The sequence below is a fragment of the Sabethes cyaneus genome, chromosome 1, assembly GCF_943734655.1.
Source record: "Sabethes cyaneus chromosome 1, idSabCyanKW18_F2, whole genome shotgun sequence".
Taxonomy (NCBI): domain Eukaryota; kingdom Metazoa; phylum Arthropoda; class Insecta; order Diptera; family Culicidae; genus Sabethes; species Sabethes cyaneus.
The window spans coordinates 23,764,072-23,783,176 of NC_071353.1; the positions used below are offsets into that span (position 1 = coordinate 23,764,072).

The 19,105-nt window shown below is 45.0% G+C and overlaps 1 protein-coding gene across 1 annotated transcript; it reads right to left on the bottom strand.

Moving 5' to 3' along the window:
- Window positions 1-12,308: 12,308 nt before the first annotated feature.
- LOC128732992 (calreticulin) lies at window positions 12,309-19,081 on the bottom strand. Its single transcript, XM_053826510.1, has 3 exons — window positions 18,830-19,081; window positions 18,594-18,698; window positions 12,309-13,872 (listed from the first exon to the last, which is right to left on the bottom strand). The coding sequence occupies exons 1-3, from the start codon at window positions 18,915-18,917 to the stop codon at window positions 12,839-12,841; spliced, it is 1,227 nt and encodes a 408-aa protein (XP_053682485.1). The 5' UTR covers window positions 18,918-19,081; the 3' UTR covers window positions 12,309-12,838.
- Window positions 19,082-19,105: the final 24 nt, after the last annotated feature.

A 19,105-nucleotide genomic window follows, 5' to 3' on the forward strand; every position in this document is an offset into this window, starting at 1 on the left:
TGCTGACGGTTACCCGCCATGGCTTTTACCTGTCGCCAGGACAGGTTTTCGTCTACAGCCCGGATGTCGTTGGCTAAGCTCCGTCGCCATGAGCCTCTGCGTCTGCCTCTTCTACGCTGTCCTTGTGGATTCCAGTCGAGTGCTGCTCTGCAAACCTCGTTCGCTCCTTTCCTCAAGGTGTGTCCGATCCACTTCCACCTACGTTCACGAATTTCTGTGGCTATCGGCCGTTGATGACACCGACGATGGAATTCCTCATTGGATATCCAATTATCAGGCCACCAGGCACGAATAATATATCGCAGGAACCGGTTAATGAATACCTGCAGTTTTTGCGTTGTCTCCGCTGAGACGCACCACGTTTCGCAGGCATACAGCAGTACGGATTTAACGTTTGAATTAAAGATTCGGGTTTTCGTACGTAGAGTAATCTGGTTTGAGCGCCAAATGTTTCGCAGACCTGCAAAGGCACCCCTGGCCTTCCTGATCCGTGTGGCTATATCAGTCTTGGTACCACCATCGGGCGTTGTTTGGCTACCAAGATATTGAAAGGCGGCTACCTGCTCAACTTGTTGTCCCTCTACTGTGAAGTTGGTGGCATTGTCAGTGTTCACTACCATTCGCGTTGACGGCATTAAACGATCTCTTGCACACTCATAAAATGCCCGTATGTACGTGTGGGTGAAAATCTGCCAAAATGTTTCGATCTCTTGCGCTCTTTAAGAAATTCTTATTCCGCTTCACCCCCACAGTAAACTTTTGGAGGTGGCAGAAGCTTACGTTCGTCAACGCGAATAGACTTAGTTTTCGCTACATTGACTGTGAGACCTGCTGCTTGGGAGCTCTCGGAGAGGCCATCTAACTTGCTCTGCATATCGTTTCGGCATTGTGCGAGCAAGACAATGTCGTCGGCTAGGTCGAGGTCATTTAGCCGCTCCATCGTTAGAGGATTCCAAGGCAATCCTCGATTTGGTCTACTGTCAATTGCTCCAACTAATATCTCATTCATAACGTTGAGAAACAGAAGCAGTGATGAAATGCAGCCCTGTCTCACGCCAGCAGTTACCCTTATGGGGTCGGACAAGACGCAAAACCTTGCACGAGAACGCCTCGTACTGATCCTCGATGAGATGGACTAGCTTATCTGGAACTCCTCTACGCCTAAGTGCGCCCCAGATATTTTCGTGGTTGAGTCGGTCGAACGCCTTTTCGAAGTCAACGAACACCAGCAGAAGAGGGTCCTGGAATTCGTTGATCTGCTCCAATATAATGCGGAGCGTTGTGATATGGTCTACACATGACTGGCTAGCACAGAATCCAGCTTGCTGCCGCCGGAGAGTAGCGTCGATCTTCTCCTGGATCCGATTGAGGATTACCTTACAGATTACTTTGAGAGTAATACAGAGCAACATGATGCCACGCCAGTTACCGCATTCAGTTAGGTCTCCTTTCTTAGGGACTTTGACCAATATACCCTGCACTTAGTCCAGCGGAAAAGTTGCGGTTTCCGATATATTGCTGAAAAGCTGATGCATCATCTGGGCTGACAAAGATGGGTCAGCTTTGAGCATTTCGGCTGAAATACAGTCTATCCCTGGCGCTCTATTGGATTTCATACTCTTGATGGCTGCTACAATTGCATCCAGCGATGGCGCCTCCGAGATGACGCGATTGATTCGACGAACTGTAGGCGTCATACGCTGCTGGTTTTGTTGGTCTCTGACATTTGAAACTCGGAAGAGTTGTTCAAAATGTTCAGTCCATCGCTTAAACTGTTCTGTACGGTCAGTCAATAGCTGAGCAGCTCTGTCCTTTAGCGGCATCTTTGTATTCATCCTGGCACCACTAAGGCAGCGAGAAATATCGTACAACAAACGGATATCACCATTGGCGGCGGCGGTTTCTCCTTGTTCGGCTAGGGACTTAGTCTAGGCTCTCTTGTTCCGCCTACAAGCACGTTTAACAGCCCTCTCCAGTTCGACGTATCGTTGACGGGCAGCTGTCTTAGCCGATCTGGTCGCGCTCGCTCAATGCCGGCTTTCGCCTCTCTCCGCTCGTCGATCTTCCTCCAAGTTTCATCCGAAATCCACTCCCTCCGCCCACTGCGCGCTTTACCGAGGGTTTCATCACTGGTCGTGATGAAGGCGTTCTTGATGCCGGTCCATTGCTCTTCGACGGTTCCACCAGGTGGCAACTCCGAGGCTCGAGATTCAAGTTGTTCAACAAAGCACAACGGGTCGCTATTTATCTTGGAAAGTAGAGAACAGGTTTGGCAGAATGTCATTCGCTAACTATGTGTGACCGACAAGAAAAAATAAAAACACACCAACGGCATACATAAAGCCCTTCGTAAAAATTAGTTTATCCTTTGTTTTTGCAATACACAAAGAATTACCGGGTTATTTCCAATATTCAGACAGATTTCCGGTGAAACAAACTGATTTTTGCATAAATCTGTCTCCCGTACCTTTGTACATCGCTCTGCTGTTTGACATAAGCGATCGCTCGCTTGTAAGCAAGTGGTCGTTTGCTTGCAAGATCTTGTGAGTCAAAAATGAAACGCCCGTGTCACATCAGTTCGTCAGTGATGTTACTTCGCATGCGCTGGGATCCTATACTATACTATACGCTTTATTAGGAAACCAAATGTGTTTTCCACCAAAATCCATACGCGATTTTGGTGGAAAACACATTTGGTTTCCTAATAAAGCGTATAGTATAGTATAATACGGAGCAAACATTATGTTACTCACAATATGTCGTTTGGCAAATAGATTAAATTGGAGGGAATTATTGTACTCTAACGGCCAGCGATGCATCAATTTTGCGGCTTCCCGAGGCTTGGTGATCAAAAGCGCCTTCTTTCCTCACAAAGATATCAACAAGGCCACCTGGAGATCACCTGACCAACGAACCTCGAACCAAATCGACTATATTCTCATCGAGGGTCGGTTTTTCTCGAACATCACCAACGAACGCTCCCTACGGAGTGCGGATATTGACTCGGACCACTACCTAGTAGCAGTACATGTGCGCTCAAAACTATCGACGGTTTATACCTCGCGACAAAGTCGCCCTCCTCGGCTAAACATTCGGCAACTGGACAACCCGCAAACTGCCGAAAACTACGCGCGGGTACTGGATGAAGCTCTGCCTTCTTTTGTGAAGCTAGATGCTTCGACCCTCGAAAACGGATGGAGTAGGATACGCTCGGCCGTCAACGAGGCCGCAACCGTGGTGCTAGGTGTGGAAACCTCGAGTGCACGAAATGATTGGTTTGACGGGGAATGCCAAGAAGCGATAGAGAGGAAAAAAGAGTTTGGGAAAACTATCTGAGCATATCCACGAGAGAGATTTTGGCCAAGTATCGACGAGCGAGGAATGAGTTGACCACGATCCTGAGAAGAAAAAAGCGCCAGAAAGAGGACAGAGATCGTGAGGGGCTTGAACAACTATTCCGGGCTAATGACACCCGCAAGTTTTACGAGAAGGTGAACCAAACTCGCCCACACACAAACGGATCTCGGATCTAATCACAAACGAGCGCGATGTGGTCGACAGGTGGAAGCAGTTCTTCGATGAACACCTCAACGGCGATATAGCAGCAGGAGACGCAATGGAAGTTAACCTCGGAGTACCTACAAACGACAACAGCGCACCGGCTCCCGATCTCGAAGAGAACCGACGAGAAATCGGTCTGCTGAAGAATAATAGAGCCGCCGGGAAGGACCGACTCCCGGTAGAAATCTTCAAAAATGGTCAAGAACCGCTAGTAACGGCACTTCACTGGCTGATTTCAAGGATTTGGGAAAAAGAGAAACTACCGGAGGAGTGGATGGAAGGCGTAGTCTGTCCCATCTACAAAAAGGGCGACCGGCTAGACTGCTGTAACTACCGCGACATTACGCTGGTCAACGCCGCCTACAAGGTGCCATCCCAGATTTTGTTGCGTCATCTATCCCCAATAGCAAGAGATTTCGTAGGGCAGTATCAGGCGGGCTTCATGGGGGCCCGTGCTACTACGGAACAAATTTTTACTCTCCGACAAATCCTCCAGAAATGTCGAGAGTACAACGTGCCCACGCATCATATTTTCGTGGATTTCAGAGCAGCATACGATACCGTTGAACGCGTACAGCTATGGCAGATAATGCACGAGTTCGGTTTTCCGGGCAAACTGACGCGGCTGATAAAAGCTACTCTGGAACGAGTGATGTGCTACGTGCGCGTTTTGGGGATACTCTCAAGCCCTTTCGAATCGCGCAGAGGGTTACGGCAAGGGGATGGACTGTCCTGTATGTTATTCAATATCGCTATTGGAGGTGTGATCCGGCGAGCGGGCATCGAAACGAGTGGAACGATCTTCAGTAAGAGTAGCCAACTCCTAGCCTTTGCAGACGACCTCGACATTGTTACTAGAAACCGTGGGACGGCGGAGGTAATCTACGCCAGACTAAAAACGGAAGCTAGGAGGATAGGGTTACAAATTAATGCGTTGAAAACCGAATATATGGTAGGAAGAGGCTCCCGAGAAAGTAACGTTTGCCTCCCACGGACAGTAACTATAGACGGCGATGAACTGGAAGTGGTTGATGAGTTCGTATATTTGGGATCTCTGGTCACCGCCGACAATAATACGAGTAAGGAGATCCAACGGACCTGGCCTGGTGATCCGAAGTACCTTTTTCCCGCGCAAGGATATCCACAAAGCCACCTGGAGATCACCTGACCAACGTACAATGAACCAAATTGACCACGTTCTCATAGAGGGCCGGTTCTTCTCTAACATCACGAACGTACGCTCCCGTCGGGGTGCGGATATTGATTCTGACCATTACCTAGTAGCAGTACATGTGCGCTCAAAGCTGTCCACCGTATACCGGACACGTCAAAGCCGCCCTCCTCGGCTGAACATCAGGCAGCTAGATAACCCACAAGCTGCCGAGAACTACGCGCGAGTACTGAATGAGGCACTGCCTTCTTCCGAAGAGTTAGGTGCTTCAAACCTCGAAGACGGTTGGGGCAGAATACGCTCGGCCATCGGAGAGGCCGCTACCGCGGCACTAGGTATTGAGCCTCGGAGTACACAAAATGATTGGTTTGATGGGGAATGCCAACAAGCGGTGGAGGAGAAAAAAAACGCTTGGAAAAATTATCTAAGTATTGCCACTAGAGAGAACCTGGCCAAGTACCGACGAGCTAGGAACCAGTTGACCACGATCCTGAGGAGAAAAAAGCGCCAAAAGGAGGACAGAGATCGTGAAGAATTAGAACAACTATTCCGAGCTAATGACACGCGCAAGTTTTATGAGAAGGTGAACCAAACTCGGAAGGGCTACACACCGAAAGCTGACATGTGTAGGGACGAGGGAGGGAATCTAATTACAAACGAGCGCGAGGTGGTCGACAGGTGGAAGCAGTTCTTCGATGAACACCTCAATGGCGAAGTCGCAGAAGGAGGCGGAACGGAAATTAACCTAGGAGCGCCCATGGAAGATAGTGATGTCCTAGCACCTGATCTCCAAGAAGTCAAACGAGAAATCAGGTTGCTGAAGACCAATAAAGCCGCTGGGAAGGACCGCCTACCGGCAGAGCTTTACAAACATGGCGGGGAAACGCTAGCAAAGGCTCTACACTGGGTTATTTCGAGGATTTGGGAGGAGGAAAAGCTACCGGAGGAATGGATGGAAGGAGTGGTTTGTCCCATCTACAAAAAGGGTGATCGGCTAGACTGCTGCAACTATCGTGGTATTACGTTGGTAAACGCCGCCTACAAGGTACTCTCCCAGATCCTGTTACGCCGGCTGTCACCGATAGCACAAGGTTTCGTAGGGAATTATCAGGCGGGTTTCATGGGGGCTCGCGCAACTACGGACCAAATATTTACTATCCGACAGATCTTGCAGAAATGTCGGGAGTACAACGTGCCCACGCATCACATCTTTATCGATTTCAAAGCAGCATACGATACAGTCGATCGAGACAAGCTATGGCAGATAATGCACGAATACGGTTTTCCGGACAAACTGACGCGACTGATCAGAGCTACATTGGATCGAGTGATGTGTTTCGTACGCATCTCTGGGACACTCTCGAGTCCCTTCGAGACGCGACGAGGGTTGAGACAAGGTGACGGTCTATCCTGCATGCTGTTCAACATCGCTCTTGAGGGGGTGATCCGACGAGCGGGCATTGAAACGAGAGGCACGATTTTTACCAAGAGTAGCCAACTTCTAGGCTTTGCAGATGACTTCGATATCATAGCCAGGAACTTTGCGACGGCGGAGGCAATCTACGCCAGACTGAAAGCGGAGTCTAGGAGAATTGGGCTAAAAATAAATGCGTCGAAGACCAAATACATGAAAGGAAGAGGCTCAAAGGAAACAAATGTGCGCCTCCCACGGACGGTAACCGTTGACGGCGACGAACTAGAAGTGGTAGAAGAGTTCGTGTATTTGGGATCGCTGGTGACCGCGGACAACAACACTAGTAAGGAGATCCAGCGGCGCATCCAAGCGGGAAATCGGGCCTACTTTGCCCTTCGTAAAACGCTACGATCAGGAAGCATACGCCGCCGCACGAAGCTAACAATGTACAAAACCATTATTAGACCGGTAGTTCTTTATGGACTTGAAGCCGTGACGCTGCTTACGGAGGACATACGCGCCCTTGCCGTGTTTGAGCGGAAAGTGCTGCGGACGATATTTGGCGGAGTACAAACTGAAAGCGGAGAGTGGCGGAGGCGTATGAATCACGAGCTACAGGCACTGCTTGGGGAGACTCCCATCGTACATCTAGCGAAAGTTAGCAGGCTACGGTGGGCCGGACACGTCGTAAGGATGCCGGACGACAGTGCGACGAAAACGGTCCTCTTCAACAACCCCACCGGCACCAGGAACAGGGGGGCCCAACGTGCACGATGGCTCGACCAGGTCGAAAGCGATTTGCGACTTCTGAGACGACTAGGAAATTGGCGACGAGTGGCCCAAGACCGAGTTGAATGGAGACGAGTGCTTGAAACAGCACGAGCCACCCCGGCTCTATGCTGCTGAAGAAGAAGAAGAGATCCAACGACGCATTCAAGCTGGAAATCGAGCCTACTTTTTCCTTCGCAAGACGTTTCGATCAAGGAGCATACGCCGCCGCACAAAGCTGACGATGTACAAAACGCTAATCAGACCGGTAGTCCTCTACGGACTTGAGACAGTAACTTTACTTACGGAAGACATACGTGCACTTGCCGTTTTTGAACGAAAGGTGTTGCGGACTATTTTTGGTGGCACAGACGGAAAGCGGAGAGTAGCGGAGGCGTATGAATCACGAGCTACAGGCACTGCTCGGAGAGATTCCCATCGTACACCTGGCGAAAGTTGGGAGACTACGGTGGGCCGGCCACGTCGCAAGGATGCCGGACGACTGTGTAATGAAATCCGTTCTCTTCAAGAACCCCACCGGCACCAGGAATAGAGGGGCTCAACGTGCTATATGGTTTGACCAGGTTGAAGCCGACTTGCGTGTGTCGAGACCAGCAACGAATTGGCGACGAGTAGCCCAGGACCGAGTACAATGGAGAGGAATTCTTGATACGGCAAAAGCCACCCCGGCTCTCGGCTGAATAAGTAAGTAAGTATTGTACTCTAAATTATTTTAATGAGAAATAAGAGTGAAAAAGATTAATTAAATGAATCTCAACAGTTTCACAACATTTTAATGGAGTGGAAGGGGCATGTGCGGCAGGTGGAAAACACCAGGCAACAATATATGCACCAACAAATGGATGCGCGTAGTTAACAGCAACTCCAACACGAAAATCCGCGGATCTTAGCATGCGCTGCAAAGTCCACGGATCAATCCACGGTTTTCAGAAACTGTATTTTGGAAATCTAAGTAGTACTATTGATCAAACTGATATTCGAATTCAGTACATGCATTCGGAAAAGCATTTTTCAGAAAAGGGTGATTTTTGTATTTTGGACAAGCGTTACGCCTTCCCTATTTTGGACATTTTCCATTTGCCATAAAAGTCCAAAATAGAGTACGCGTAACGCCTGTCCAAAATATATAAATCACCCTATAATCTTACATATATTTCTACTTTGAAGATACTGGCAAAGAAATTTTTGGGTAAGACCAGACACACATTTGACAACAGGCTTGCAATGCAATGTAACATGACCAGGGATGGAAGATCTACTTACTTACTTACTTACTTAGGTGGCTTGCCGTCCTAAGACAAAGCCTGTTGAACAAAATTTCTCCATGTAACTCGGTTAAGGGCTACCGCTCTCCAATTCCTCGGACACCGAGTACTCTCCGCCAGATCTCGCTCCACCTGGTCTAACCATCTTGCTCGCTGCGCTCCTGGTCGTCTTGTTCCTACCGGATTTGAGGCGAACACCATCTTTGCAGGGTAGTTGTCCGGCATTCTTGCAACATGCCCTGCCCATCGCATCCGTCCATCTTTAGCTACCTTCTGAATACTGGGTTCGCCATAGAGCTGTGCGAGTTCATGGTTCATCCTCCGCCTCCATACTCCGTTCTCCTGTACGCCGCCGAAGATCGTTCTTAGCACTCGTCGTTCGAAAACTCCGAGCACCCGCAGGTCCTCCTCGAGCATTGTCCATGTTTCATGCCCGTAGAGAACAACCGGTCTAATAAGCGTCTTGTACAGAGTGCACTTTGTACGGGGACTTAGTCTGCTCGACCGCAATTGCTTGTGGAGCCCATAGTAAGCACGACTTCCGCTGATAATACGCCTCCGAATCTCACGGCTGGTATCATTGTCCGCCGTTACCAGTGAGCCAAGGTAGACAAATTCATCGACTACCTCAAACTCATCGCCGTCGATCAATATACTACTGCCCAAGCGGTGTCGTTCGGCCTCGGTTCCGCTGGCCAGCATGTACTTTGTTTTAGACGTATTTACCTTTAACCCAATCTTTTCTGCTTCGCGCTTTAGTCTGGTGTACTGTTCAGCCACCGCCACAGATGTTCTGCCGATAATATCCATGTCATCCGCAAAGCAGACGAATTGACTAGATTTGTTGAATATCGTGCCCCGCGTGTTGATATCCGCTCGGTTCCTTACTAACACCTTGTAGCGCTATGTTGAACAGCAGGCATGAAAGACCATCACTTTGACGAAGCCCTCTGTGTGATTCGAATGAACTTGACAATCCACCCGAAATCCGAACACAGCACTGTGTACCATCCAACGTAGATTTAATCAGTTTGATGAGCTTCCTGGGGAAGCTATTCTCGTCCATGATTTTCCATAGCTCTTTCCGGTCGATGGTATCATATGCGGCTTTGAAGTCAACGAATAAATGATGCGTGGGAACTCTGTATTCACGGCCCTTTTGGAGGATTTGCCGCAGTGTAAATATTTGATCCGTTGTAGACCGACCTTCGACGAAGCCGGCTTGATAAGTTCCCACAAATCTATTCGCAATTGGTGATAGACGGCGGAAAATGATTTGGGACAGCACTTTATAAGCGGCATTGAGAACGGTGATCGCTCGATAGTTCTCACAGTCCAACTTGTCGCCCTTTTTGTAGATCGGGCAGATAACCCCATCTTTCCGCTCCTCCGGTAGCTGTTCCGTATCCCAAATTCTATCAATTAGTCGGTGCAGACAAACGGCCAGCTTTTCTGGTCCCATTTTAATAAGCTCCGCTCCGATGCCATCTTTTCCAGCTGACTTGTTGTTCTTTAGCTGCATGATGGCCTCCTTAACTTCGCCTATCGTTGGGGCTGGCACCTCTTCCTCGTTTGCTGCACCGTCGAAATCGCTTTCCCCGCCGCCATGGTTTTCCGCCTGGGCGCCATTCAGGTGTTCGTCGAAGTGCTGCTTCCACCTATCCGTCACCTCACGATCGTCCGTCAGAATACTGCCAGTCTTATCCCGACACATTTCGGCTCGCGGCACAAAGCCTTTGCGGGATCCGTTCAGTTTCTGGTAGAACTTTCGCGTTTCCTGAGAACGATGGGATGGAAGATCAGTGATTTTGATAAAATCTGTGAGTTATCGCCACAGGCACAGATCACGATCCGTACAGATCATGACAAACAGTGAATCTTTGGCGTAGATCACAAGATTTTGTTCTCTAAACAGTCTCAGCAGTCGATCATAGTGTTACATTTTACCTAACTGCGAGAATAAAGGACACACATGTTGTTTCTATTACGATTCATACGATGCACACAACCAATCGTCTGTATCTGTTATATTTCTCAACGCAATCATGCAATGAACATGATCTGACAGGTTTGTCATAATCTGAACGGATCGCGACAAAGTGTTTGTCGCTTACGTTACAAGTAGTGATGTCAGTGAATCTGAATCTGATCGCTCCTATGATCTTGATCGCTAGAAGCGATTTTTTTCCATCCCTGAACATGACTTTTATTCTTGGAAATCAGTATTCGGGTAAGTGGTTTTCGGGGAAATGATACCTTCGGGAAAATATTTTTCGGGGATTGCAACATTCGGGGAATTAGTACATTCGGGGAAATATCTTTCGAGGAATTATTACATTCGGGGAAATATCTTTCGGGTAGACGAGTTTCGGGGAAATGGTTTTCGGGGAATTGTTATACAATCGCGCAGAATCATAAGTAACTAAATAAAAAAATATCAGTTTTACTGCCAACTAACATCCCACGTTATAAGTTTCTTTTCACTTTACCTGCCGTTGTTCTAATTAAGTAAAACAACTTTTTCAGTTTCACGAGTACATACCTAATAACTGAATTTATATTTTTACGGGAAGTCTTTCCAATGGACGGAGAAAAGAATTAAAGATTTTTATCGCACATAGAGTGAAATAAGTCATGAAGGGAAAAGAAGAAAGCTCTTTCTTTTAGTTTTTAGCAAGGGATTAGTTCAGCTTAGTAGAAGATTGAGAAAACCCGACCGGCTTACTTTATTCTTTGGCTTAACCCTGATGCTCGCTCCGGGGTAGTTTTGATCAGCCGCGTCAGTTTCTCCAGAAAACCGTATTCAAGCATTATCTGCCATAGCTGTTCGCATTCAAATGTATCGTATTCTGCTCTGAAATCCACGAAAACATGATGTGTGGGCACGTTGTACTCTCGACATTTATGCAGGATTTGTCGGAGAGTAAGAATTGATCCGTACGGGCACGGGCCCCCGTAAAGCCCGCCTGATACTGTCCTATGAATTCTCTTGCTATTGGGGATACCTTGTAGGCGGCGTTGACCAGCGTAAAACCGCGGTAGTTAATAGCAATCAAGTCGGTCGCCCTTTTTGTAGATGGGACATCTTCCATCCACTCCTCCAGTAGTTTCTCCTCTTCCCAAATCCTTGAAATTATCCGGTGAAACTATAGGCTGTTAGAACGGCGCTATTCTGACAGTCACCTTACTATACCTGATGACCTTATAGAGCCATTTTGACTCCTACCTTTTGTCCAATGCTGGAATGTGCATGGGTCGAACCAAGCTATAATCTGAGCCTCAGATTATAGCTTGGTTCGACCCATGCACCTTCCAGCATTGGACAAAAGGTAGGAGTCAAAATGACTACTTGTCAAGCATAGCTACCAATACCCCCCCCCCCCCCTGCTTTTCCGCTCTTCCCCTCCTTCACCAAAAATTTTCATTTCTTTCCCCTACCGTCCCTTCATCAATTGTAGAACCATCGTTTCAAAAAAAAAAAATATTAAGATAATATGTATGACCACATGTCAAGGTCAAGACTAAAAACTTGAGATTAGTCTTATAGAGCAATTTACGATGACGGGAGACACAATTTACTGTTTTTCAGCAATGTTGTCAGTTCCTAAAATGGTATATTCTGTCTATTCTTTCAGAATCGCAAATTGTTCTCTCTCCTCCAAAATTTAGTCAAGGTCGTTGTCGTCGTCATCAGCAGCTTAGAGCCGCGATGGCTCGTGCTGTTTCAAGGAGTCGTTTTCAGTCAACTCGAACAGGGCATCCTGTCGCCAATATCCCTGGCGTCTCAGAAATCGCAAAAGGCGGCGCTATATCTCAAATATCTAGGGCAGAATTAACTACGAATGGTAGAATAGATCTAATGACCGAATGTAATATTCAACCGAAAATATTCTAGGGCATTGGCCTGTGCAAATGTTGGGTATATGCTGTGCTTACTCGCTGCCGCTCGTCCGGTCTCAACTAAACGGTAACCCCTACTAGTCAATACACCTATAGGAAGGTGCATGCGGCTGAATAGTGGTGGTGCCGTTTTCTATGGTAAGAAAGTGATTAACTAGGTAAGATATTAAGCGGTACAAAGTATTCGGTAAGAGTAAAAACAAAACAATTCATCAATGTTCAGCAAGTTTATTCTGATTTTTTCTTCTATGATTCTAAAAGTAATTCAATTTGAATTAAACAGAGAAAAAACTTATATACACTCACATCATACACCTAAATCATGGGCTCATTCAGTCGCTCGCTGTCACAAAGCGCAAGGCTCGCTTCCAGTCACAATCAATTTTTTCCCGCAGCTCGCTACTTGCTCTACGACACCACATTTTAGTTTAAAATGATTTTCAGACTTATTAGGTTTATGTCTCGCTCCAATTTTTTAAGCGCTAACTGCTGATTCGATAGGACTCTCTGCTTGTTTTCCTCTTTGTTTTAATCACAAAAAACGCTGACTCGTCTGAGATAAATAACAGTGTGACTATTTGAACATAGTCTTTTTACTGCTGCGCAACAAAAAAAACAGGAAAAAACGAAAATTGAGGAAAAACAAATGAAACGACTGTTACTTAAAATGTCGTTTTGAAGATGAATAGAATAAATGCACATCCCCTGATCGGAGATACTCTTCGCTGCTGTTAGTGCTTATAGCTCATCGTGTCCTTCATCTTCGACTTCACTTGCCTCTCCAGCGGTGCTATCATCATCTTCCTCATCGTCCAAGTCTTCGTCATCCTTTTCAGCTTCGGCAGCCTTGGCTTCTTCCTCTACCTTCTTACGTTCTTCGGCCTCCTGGGCTTCTTTTACCTTTTTCTCACCCTCCTGGGTTTCCTTGAAACTGGCAGCAACCTTCTTTGCTTCTTCAACGTCATTTGTGATTAGGAAATTGTCGAAGATGGTTCCAGACTTGACTTGCCACAGATCCAAACCAACAGCGCAAACTTCTTCGCGCAGATAAAGGTTGCTGTCCTCGACATACTCTGGATTATCGATTTCCGGATGCACCCAGACTCCCTTGTAGTTCGGATTGTCGATCTGTTTGGGTTTCCATTCACCCTTGTACTCGGGGTTGTCGATCATTGGAGGTTCCCATTCGCCATCCATCTCATCATCCCAATCGTCAGGCTTGGTAGCGTCTGGGTCCGGAATGTGTTCTGGTTTGTCCCAATCCTCTGGTTTGGTGTCTTCCGGATCAGGAATGGTTGCACGGTCATCCCAATCTTCCGGTTTCTTGGCCTCCGGATCCTTAATCTTCTTCGGTGGCAGGAAATCCCAGTCATCCTCCAGTGATCCCGATTCAACTTTCTCGTTATCGATCAGCACCTCGTACGTGTTGTCGCTCTTCACTACCAGCGTGTAGAAATGGGTGTAAACGTCGTCCTTGCAGCGGATGTCCTTGTTGATCAGATGGTTCTTGCCCTTGTAGCTGAAGATGACGTGCACCTTCTTGGTTCCCGGGCCGCAAATGTCCGGACCGAACATGACCAGGTACGGCGAATCGCCGTGCAGATCCTTCTGGTTGACGTTGCAGTCGAACACCTTCAGGTATCCGCCACCGCAGTCGATGTTCTGCTCGTGCTTCACCGAGAACTGAACGACCAGCGTGTCGTCCTTGTTCGAGAACGGTTCGAACTTGGTCGACAAAGCGTAGAAGCGGGCATCCTGCGACGTTTGCAGACCTGTGGGAAAAGGAGAGGGGGCGTTAAAAGTTAGCTAAAGTTGGATCGTATTTGAAGATTAGGGAATCAAGAAGATGCGTTATGAAGAACTGGCTGTACCCGCGTGCTTTGCCACGAGTCCAACTTAAAGCAACTATATGTTGCAAGCCTTGATAGTTCGATTTCATTCAAGTATTTTACTGAACTAAATTTGCACACAGTATTGAGTTGCAGTTGCAGACAACGAAACGATGCAGTTCATTTGACAGTTGTCACTGTTGCGCTGGGGTTTTGATTACAGACCGAATAAAGCTCTTATATTATTAGATATGTTTCGCAATAGGGATTGAGAGAGGCTCTCGCAGTGACAGTAACTGACGACTTTGTGTTTTACTCGTTCAACGATTATTGATTGCTTTTCGAAAGCAAATAGGCTTGCCATGCTCTTTTTGTTTCAATTTTGCTGTTTAGCCAAGCCGAATTTCAAAAACGTAGCGTATGGGGTGCTTGTAGAGTTAGTTATTATATACAATATTGTTGAAGTACGCATTGAGCGCTCTCTATGCTACCAACAGCGTTGTAGCCCTATAACGTCGTAAGTACAAAAGATAAAAACTATACTTTCTTCAGCACTATTCTAGATAAGAACTAACTCTACAAGTGCCCTATATAATTCATTTTCGGAATGTGCTTGGCTGAGGCGGTATAGTAAAAAGAGCAAAATCAAAGCAAAAAGTGTGCCTGATAGCAAATAAATGGTACTTGCTATTTCCAAATTAACCTTCCTAATGCATTAGAAAAAAGTTACATATTATGCATTAAGGGTCGAAAACGACCCAAGTTTTGAAATTGCTCTCATTCATCCATTTTCAATCCGAATTTCGTTTTCTTTACCTCGTTTGAAAGATATGGCCAAAAACAAGCACCCAAGGTATATTGGGGAATATTTGTTGACTGATGGCCACTTCTGCGTCGGTTCCGGAACACCCACTATCAGGTCCCGGGGGACATTTTTATATTTTGAGATAATTCATTTTGCGGCACATCAAATCACATTGGCTTGATAAAATAAGATTAATGGAAGTGCAATGGGAGCATTTTGGACCCAAGCGGCCATTTCCTTATTGGTTCTGGAACATCCGGTACCCGGTTTTTGAGGACAATTTTGAATTTTAGGATGATTTATCTTGCGACACGTCAAATTACATCAGCTTGATAACGTAAGACTATTGAAAGTATAATAAAGACATTTTGAAGGCAAATGGCTACATCAGCATTGGTCTCGGAACATCCGGTACCCGGGTTTTGGGGCCATTTTTGTATTTTAGGATAACCCATCTTGCGACACATCAAATCACATCGGCTTGATTAAATAAGACTGATGAAAATAAAATAAGGTCATTTAGAAGCCAAATGGCCATTTTACCATCGGTTCCGGAACATCCGGTACCTGGTTCCGCGGGATATTTTTGGATTATGAAATAATTCATCTTGCGGCACATCAAATCACAACGCCTTGAGCAAATAAATAAAGACAAATGGCCATTTCATCATCGGTTCCGGAACATCGGGTGCACGGTATATGAGAACATTTTTGGATAGGATAATTCATCATGCGCCACATTAAATCACATTGGCTTGATCAAATAACACTAATGGAAGTACAATGTAAAAATTTTGGAGCCAAAATTACCATTTCACCATCGGTTCCGGACTATCCGTTATCCGGGTTTTGGGGACATTTTTGGATTACAAGGTAATTCATCTGCCCCGGTATAAATACCGGGTACCGGATAATATGCGACTGACGCCCCATTATACTTCCATTGTTGTTATTTTATCAACCCGATGTGATTTGAGGTGCCGCATGGTGAATTATATCAAAAGCCAAAAATGTCCCCCGAAACTGGTACCGGATGACCCAGTACCGATGGTAAAGTGGCCATTTGGCTTCTAAATGACATTGTTTTACTTCCATCAGTCTTATTTTATCAAGCCGATGTGATTTGATATGTCGCATTATGAGTTATCCTAAAATACAAAAATGTCCCCAAAAACCGGGTACCGGATGTTCCAGGACCGATGCTGATGTGGCCATTTGCCTTCAACATGTGTTTATCATACTTTCAATAGTCTTATGTTATCAATGTGATGAAATTTGACGTGCCGCAATAGAAATCATCCTAAAATTCAAAAATGACCTCAAAAACCAGGTACGGGATGTTCCGTAACCGATTGGGAAGTGGCCATTCGGGTCCAAAATGTCCCCATTGTACTTCCACTAGTCTTATTTTATCAAGCCAATGTGATTTGATGTGCCGCAAAATGAATTATCTCAAAATATAAAAATGTTCCCCGGGACCTGGTAGTGGGTGTTCCGGAACCGACGCAGAAGTGGCCATCAGTCAACAAATATTCCCCAATATACCTTGGGTGCTAGTTTTTGGCCATATCTTTCAAACGAGGTAAAGAAAACGAAATTCGGATTGAAAATGGATGAATGAGAGCAATTTCAAAACTTGGGTCGTTTTCGACCCTTAATGCATAATATGTAACTTTTTTTGCTGTGGCTCTTCTAGATGTCGCTGAAAGCTGAAACTTCCCCACAATGCTAATTTTCCAAAGTTAGGAAAAGTCAGAAAATTTCAAGTCTCTAACTCGTACCGTTACTGAGTATCAAGCTTTGTATGTATGCCGATGGGTCGAAAACGACCCCAATGCACTAGGAAGGTTAAGAACCTTCTTATCGTTAAGCAAAAAAAACTGATTTAGAGCAAAGTTTTTTCGGTCCCAGATTTGACAGGAAAGGCCATGTTGACTGAATAAAAAACGCTGAAGATTGATTGGATTCGCCAAAAATTAACAAAAATTTACTTTTCCCATTTTGATGGCACTAATATTGCACAAACTCATGCCTTAAACAATAGAATAAATTATTAATCATCGCTGTTTATCAAAAATGTCTGATTCTTTGCATTTTTGAACTTTGTGAGAAACTTTGCTCTTTCCCTCTCAAAATTTTTGGATTCATTTCTGACAATTTTGACTGAGAAAATTTCTTTAAAAGACGTAAACCGAAAATTATAGTTTAAATTAATGATTCATAATAAGTTAACGAATCTTCTCTCTAATTGGTTCCAGTAGATATGTGAACAATTAAACGTATCACGTATGTTAGCTCAATCATTCCAAAGAAAATGGCTTATGCTATCATTCCCTGTAAACCGTATTTTGACATCAAAAAATTGCTTGTTTTTTTTTTTTTTAAAGGATCAAAGGATACAGTGCTCCTTAGCTCCACCAAAAAACTCTCGAGTTTGTCAAAATGGGAAAATTACATACACTCAAGTCGCTTTTTACACGAAGGATGCGTCTCGCGTAAATCAAAACCGCGTAAAAAACCGCATAAACTCCGAAATTTGCGTAAAATCGCGTAAATTTCGAAATTTGCGAAAAATCACGTAAATTCCGAAGTTCGCGTAAAAATAGTCGCTTAAGAAACAAACCGCGTAATTTTGCATCAAAAAACGTCGGCTGCAAACATTTATTAAAAAGCAACTTGTCATCAACCCCGAATTCGACTGTGAAGTTACAATTTTCTGATGATTGTATTTAAAATCATGATTTAAACTAACATAATTTTGAACATTTTTCTCGATAGATACACTTGTCTGCTCAGAAATGTTAGTTGCATGTTTTTTTGCGTCTTAAACGATGCTTTTTCAAATATAGGAAAAGAGTAATAAGTTATTTTCTTGAATTTTTAGCACTTTTTACCTAAATTTGGCAGCCCTCAATAAAAGAAACATCAAATATTCACAAAAGGCTGACAAACGTAGTTAAATGCAAAATTTGATCTATATGATATACCCGTTAGAAAAGCTTTCATAACCTCAGCCAAACATAGAATAATGCCAGTTAATTGTTACTGCAGACAGTCTAAATTGAACTCCGAGTCTGACTAACTTTTACCATTAGGCACACTAATGAGGCGACTATATGAATACACCTGTAATGACCTAATAATTGGCGATAAAAACAAGATATAGCACACAACGTGTCACTTATCTGTTGACCAACCGTGCGTAAAATCGAGCAGGGCCAAACTCGATTAGCTAGCTAGATAGCTACCTACACAATTATTGTTTCATCAAACATTAATTTCATTCAACAACCGAAACTTCTAGAATGCGCCCAATGGATGGATGGATGAATTAATATGCTGACAGTAGAGCATGCCATGTAGACACCTCACCAGTTTGTGGAGTGTGTGTGCGTATGTATGCGAGTGAGCCGGTTAACACATTCATGTCCGTTCTTTGCGATTGCCATGTTGGCCACTTTGCAGTAAAAGAAAAACACAGAAAGTAACTTGGTTGCACTTCATAGGGGTTGGCATACGTGGCAGCATTTTTAGACCCACAGAATGAATTAGACTGATAATGTAATTTTTTACGAATACATACGAAACAATGATAAGTTCACTGGATCGTGAAACATTTAAGTACAAGCGAAATTGGCACTTAGAGATTTTTTATGCTTGAACAGGCATACAATTGTACCTTGAAATGCCGGTTGTCCATTATGCAATGTTGGATTGCCCCTAGTTGGGGATACATTCCCAAGAAAAATTAGTGCCTGATTAACAACTCCGTATATATGTTTGAAATGACACTTTAGTGATAATTGAAAAAGACCGTTATTCTACTCGTAAGTAGGACGCATCCAAAGAGTTTATTCACCTTTGTCTGTATCCTCGTCGTTGAAGAATTTTCCAGCCGTTTGAACGAATTTTCCGTACTCCACACCCTTGTGCTCGCTCTGAACCCAGTTTTTCTCCCAAGAATCTGAAAAAAAACGCAAAACGCAAAATAGGAATAAGAACAGATCCAAAACATAATACGTTCAAATCACATGATATATTTTTAAATACTATATCGCCGGGTAATCCGAAAATAGCACAAACTGACGTACTTACCATCTTTAAATTCTTCCTTAAAGTACACTTTCGCTGCTACCAGGCTGACCACCGATAGAGCCACTAGAACCTTACTAATAGCATGCATCCTGGATGCAAAATAAATATTCACACTATTTGTGCACTATTATTAATTCTCACACCCCTCTAAATTCACTGAGACCCCTAGAGCCCTACTCGGTAGACCACGGAACCACGAACGACGGGCAACCTTCCTGACTGTTAGTTCAACTTCGAATGACGAACGGCCCAACCAAGTGCGACTGATTATGTACA

Bases quoted from the DNA above. Each gene is read 5' to 3' on its own strand.
- LOC128732992 (XM_053826510.1), bottom strand. From the start codon at position 18,917: ATGCATGCTATTAGTAAGGTTCTAGTGGCTCTATCGGTGGTCAGCCTG. The intron at 18,699-18,829 runs GTAAGTACGTCA...GTTTTTTTTCAG, and splicing joins TAAGGAAGAATTTAAAGATG to ATTCTTGGGAGAAAAACTGG. The intron at 13,873-18,593 runs GTGAATAAACTC...CTTTTCCCACAG, and splicing joins CGACGAGGATACAGACAAAG to GTCTGCAAACGTCGCAGGAT.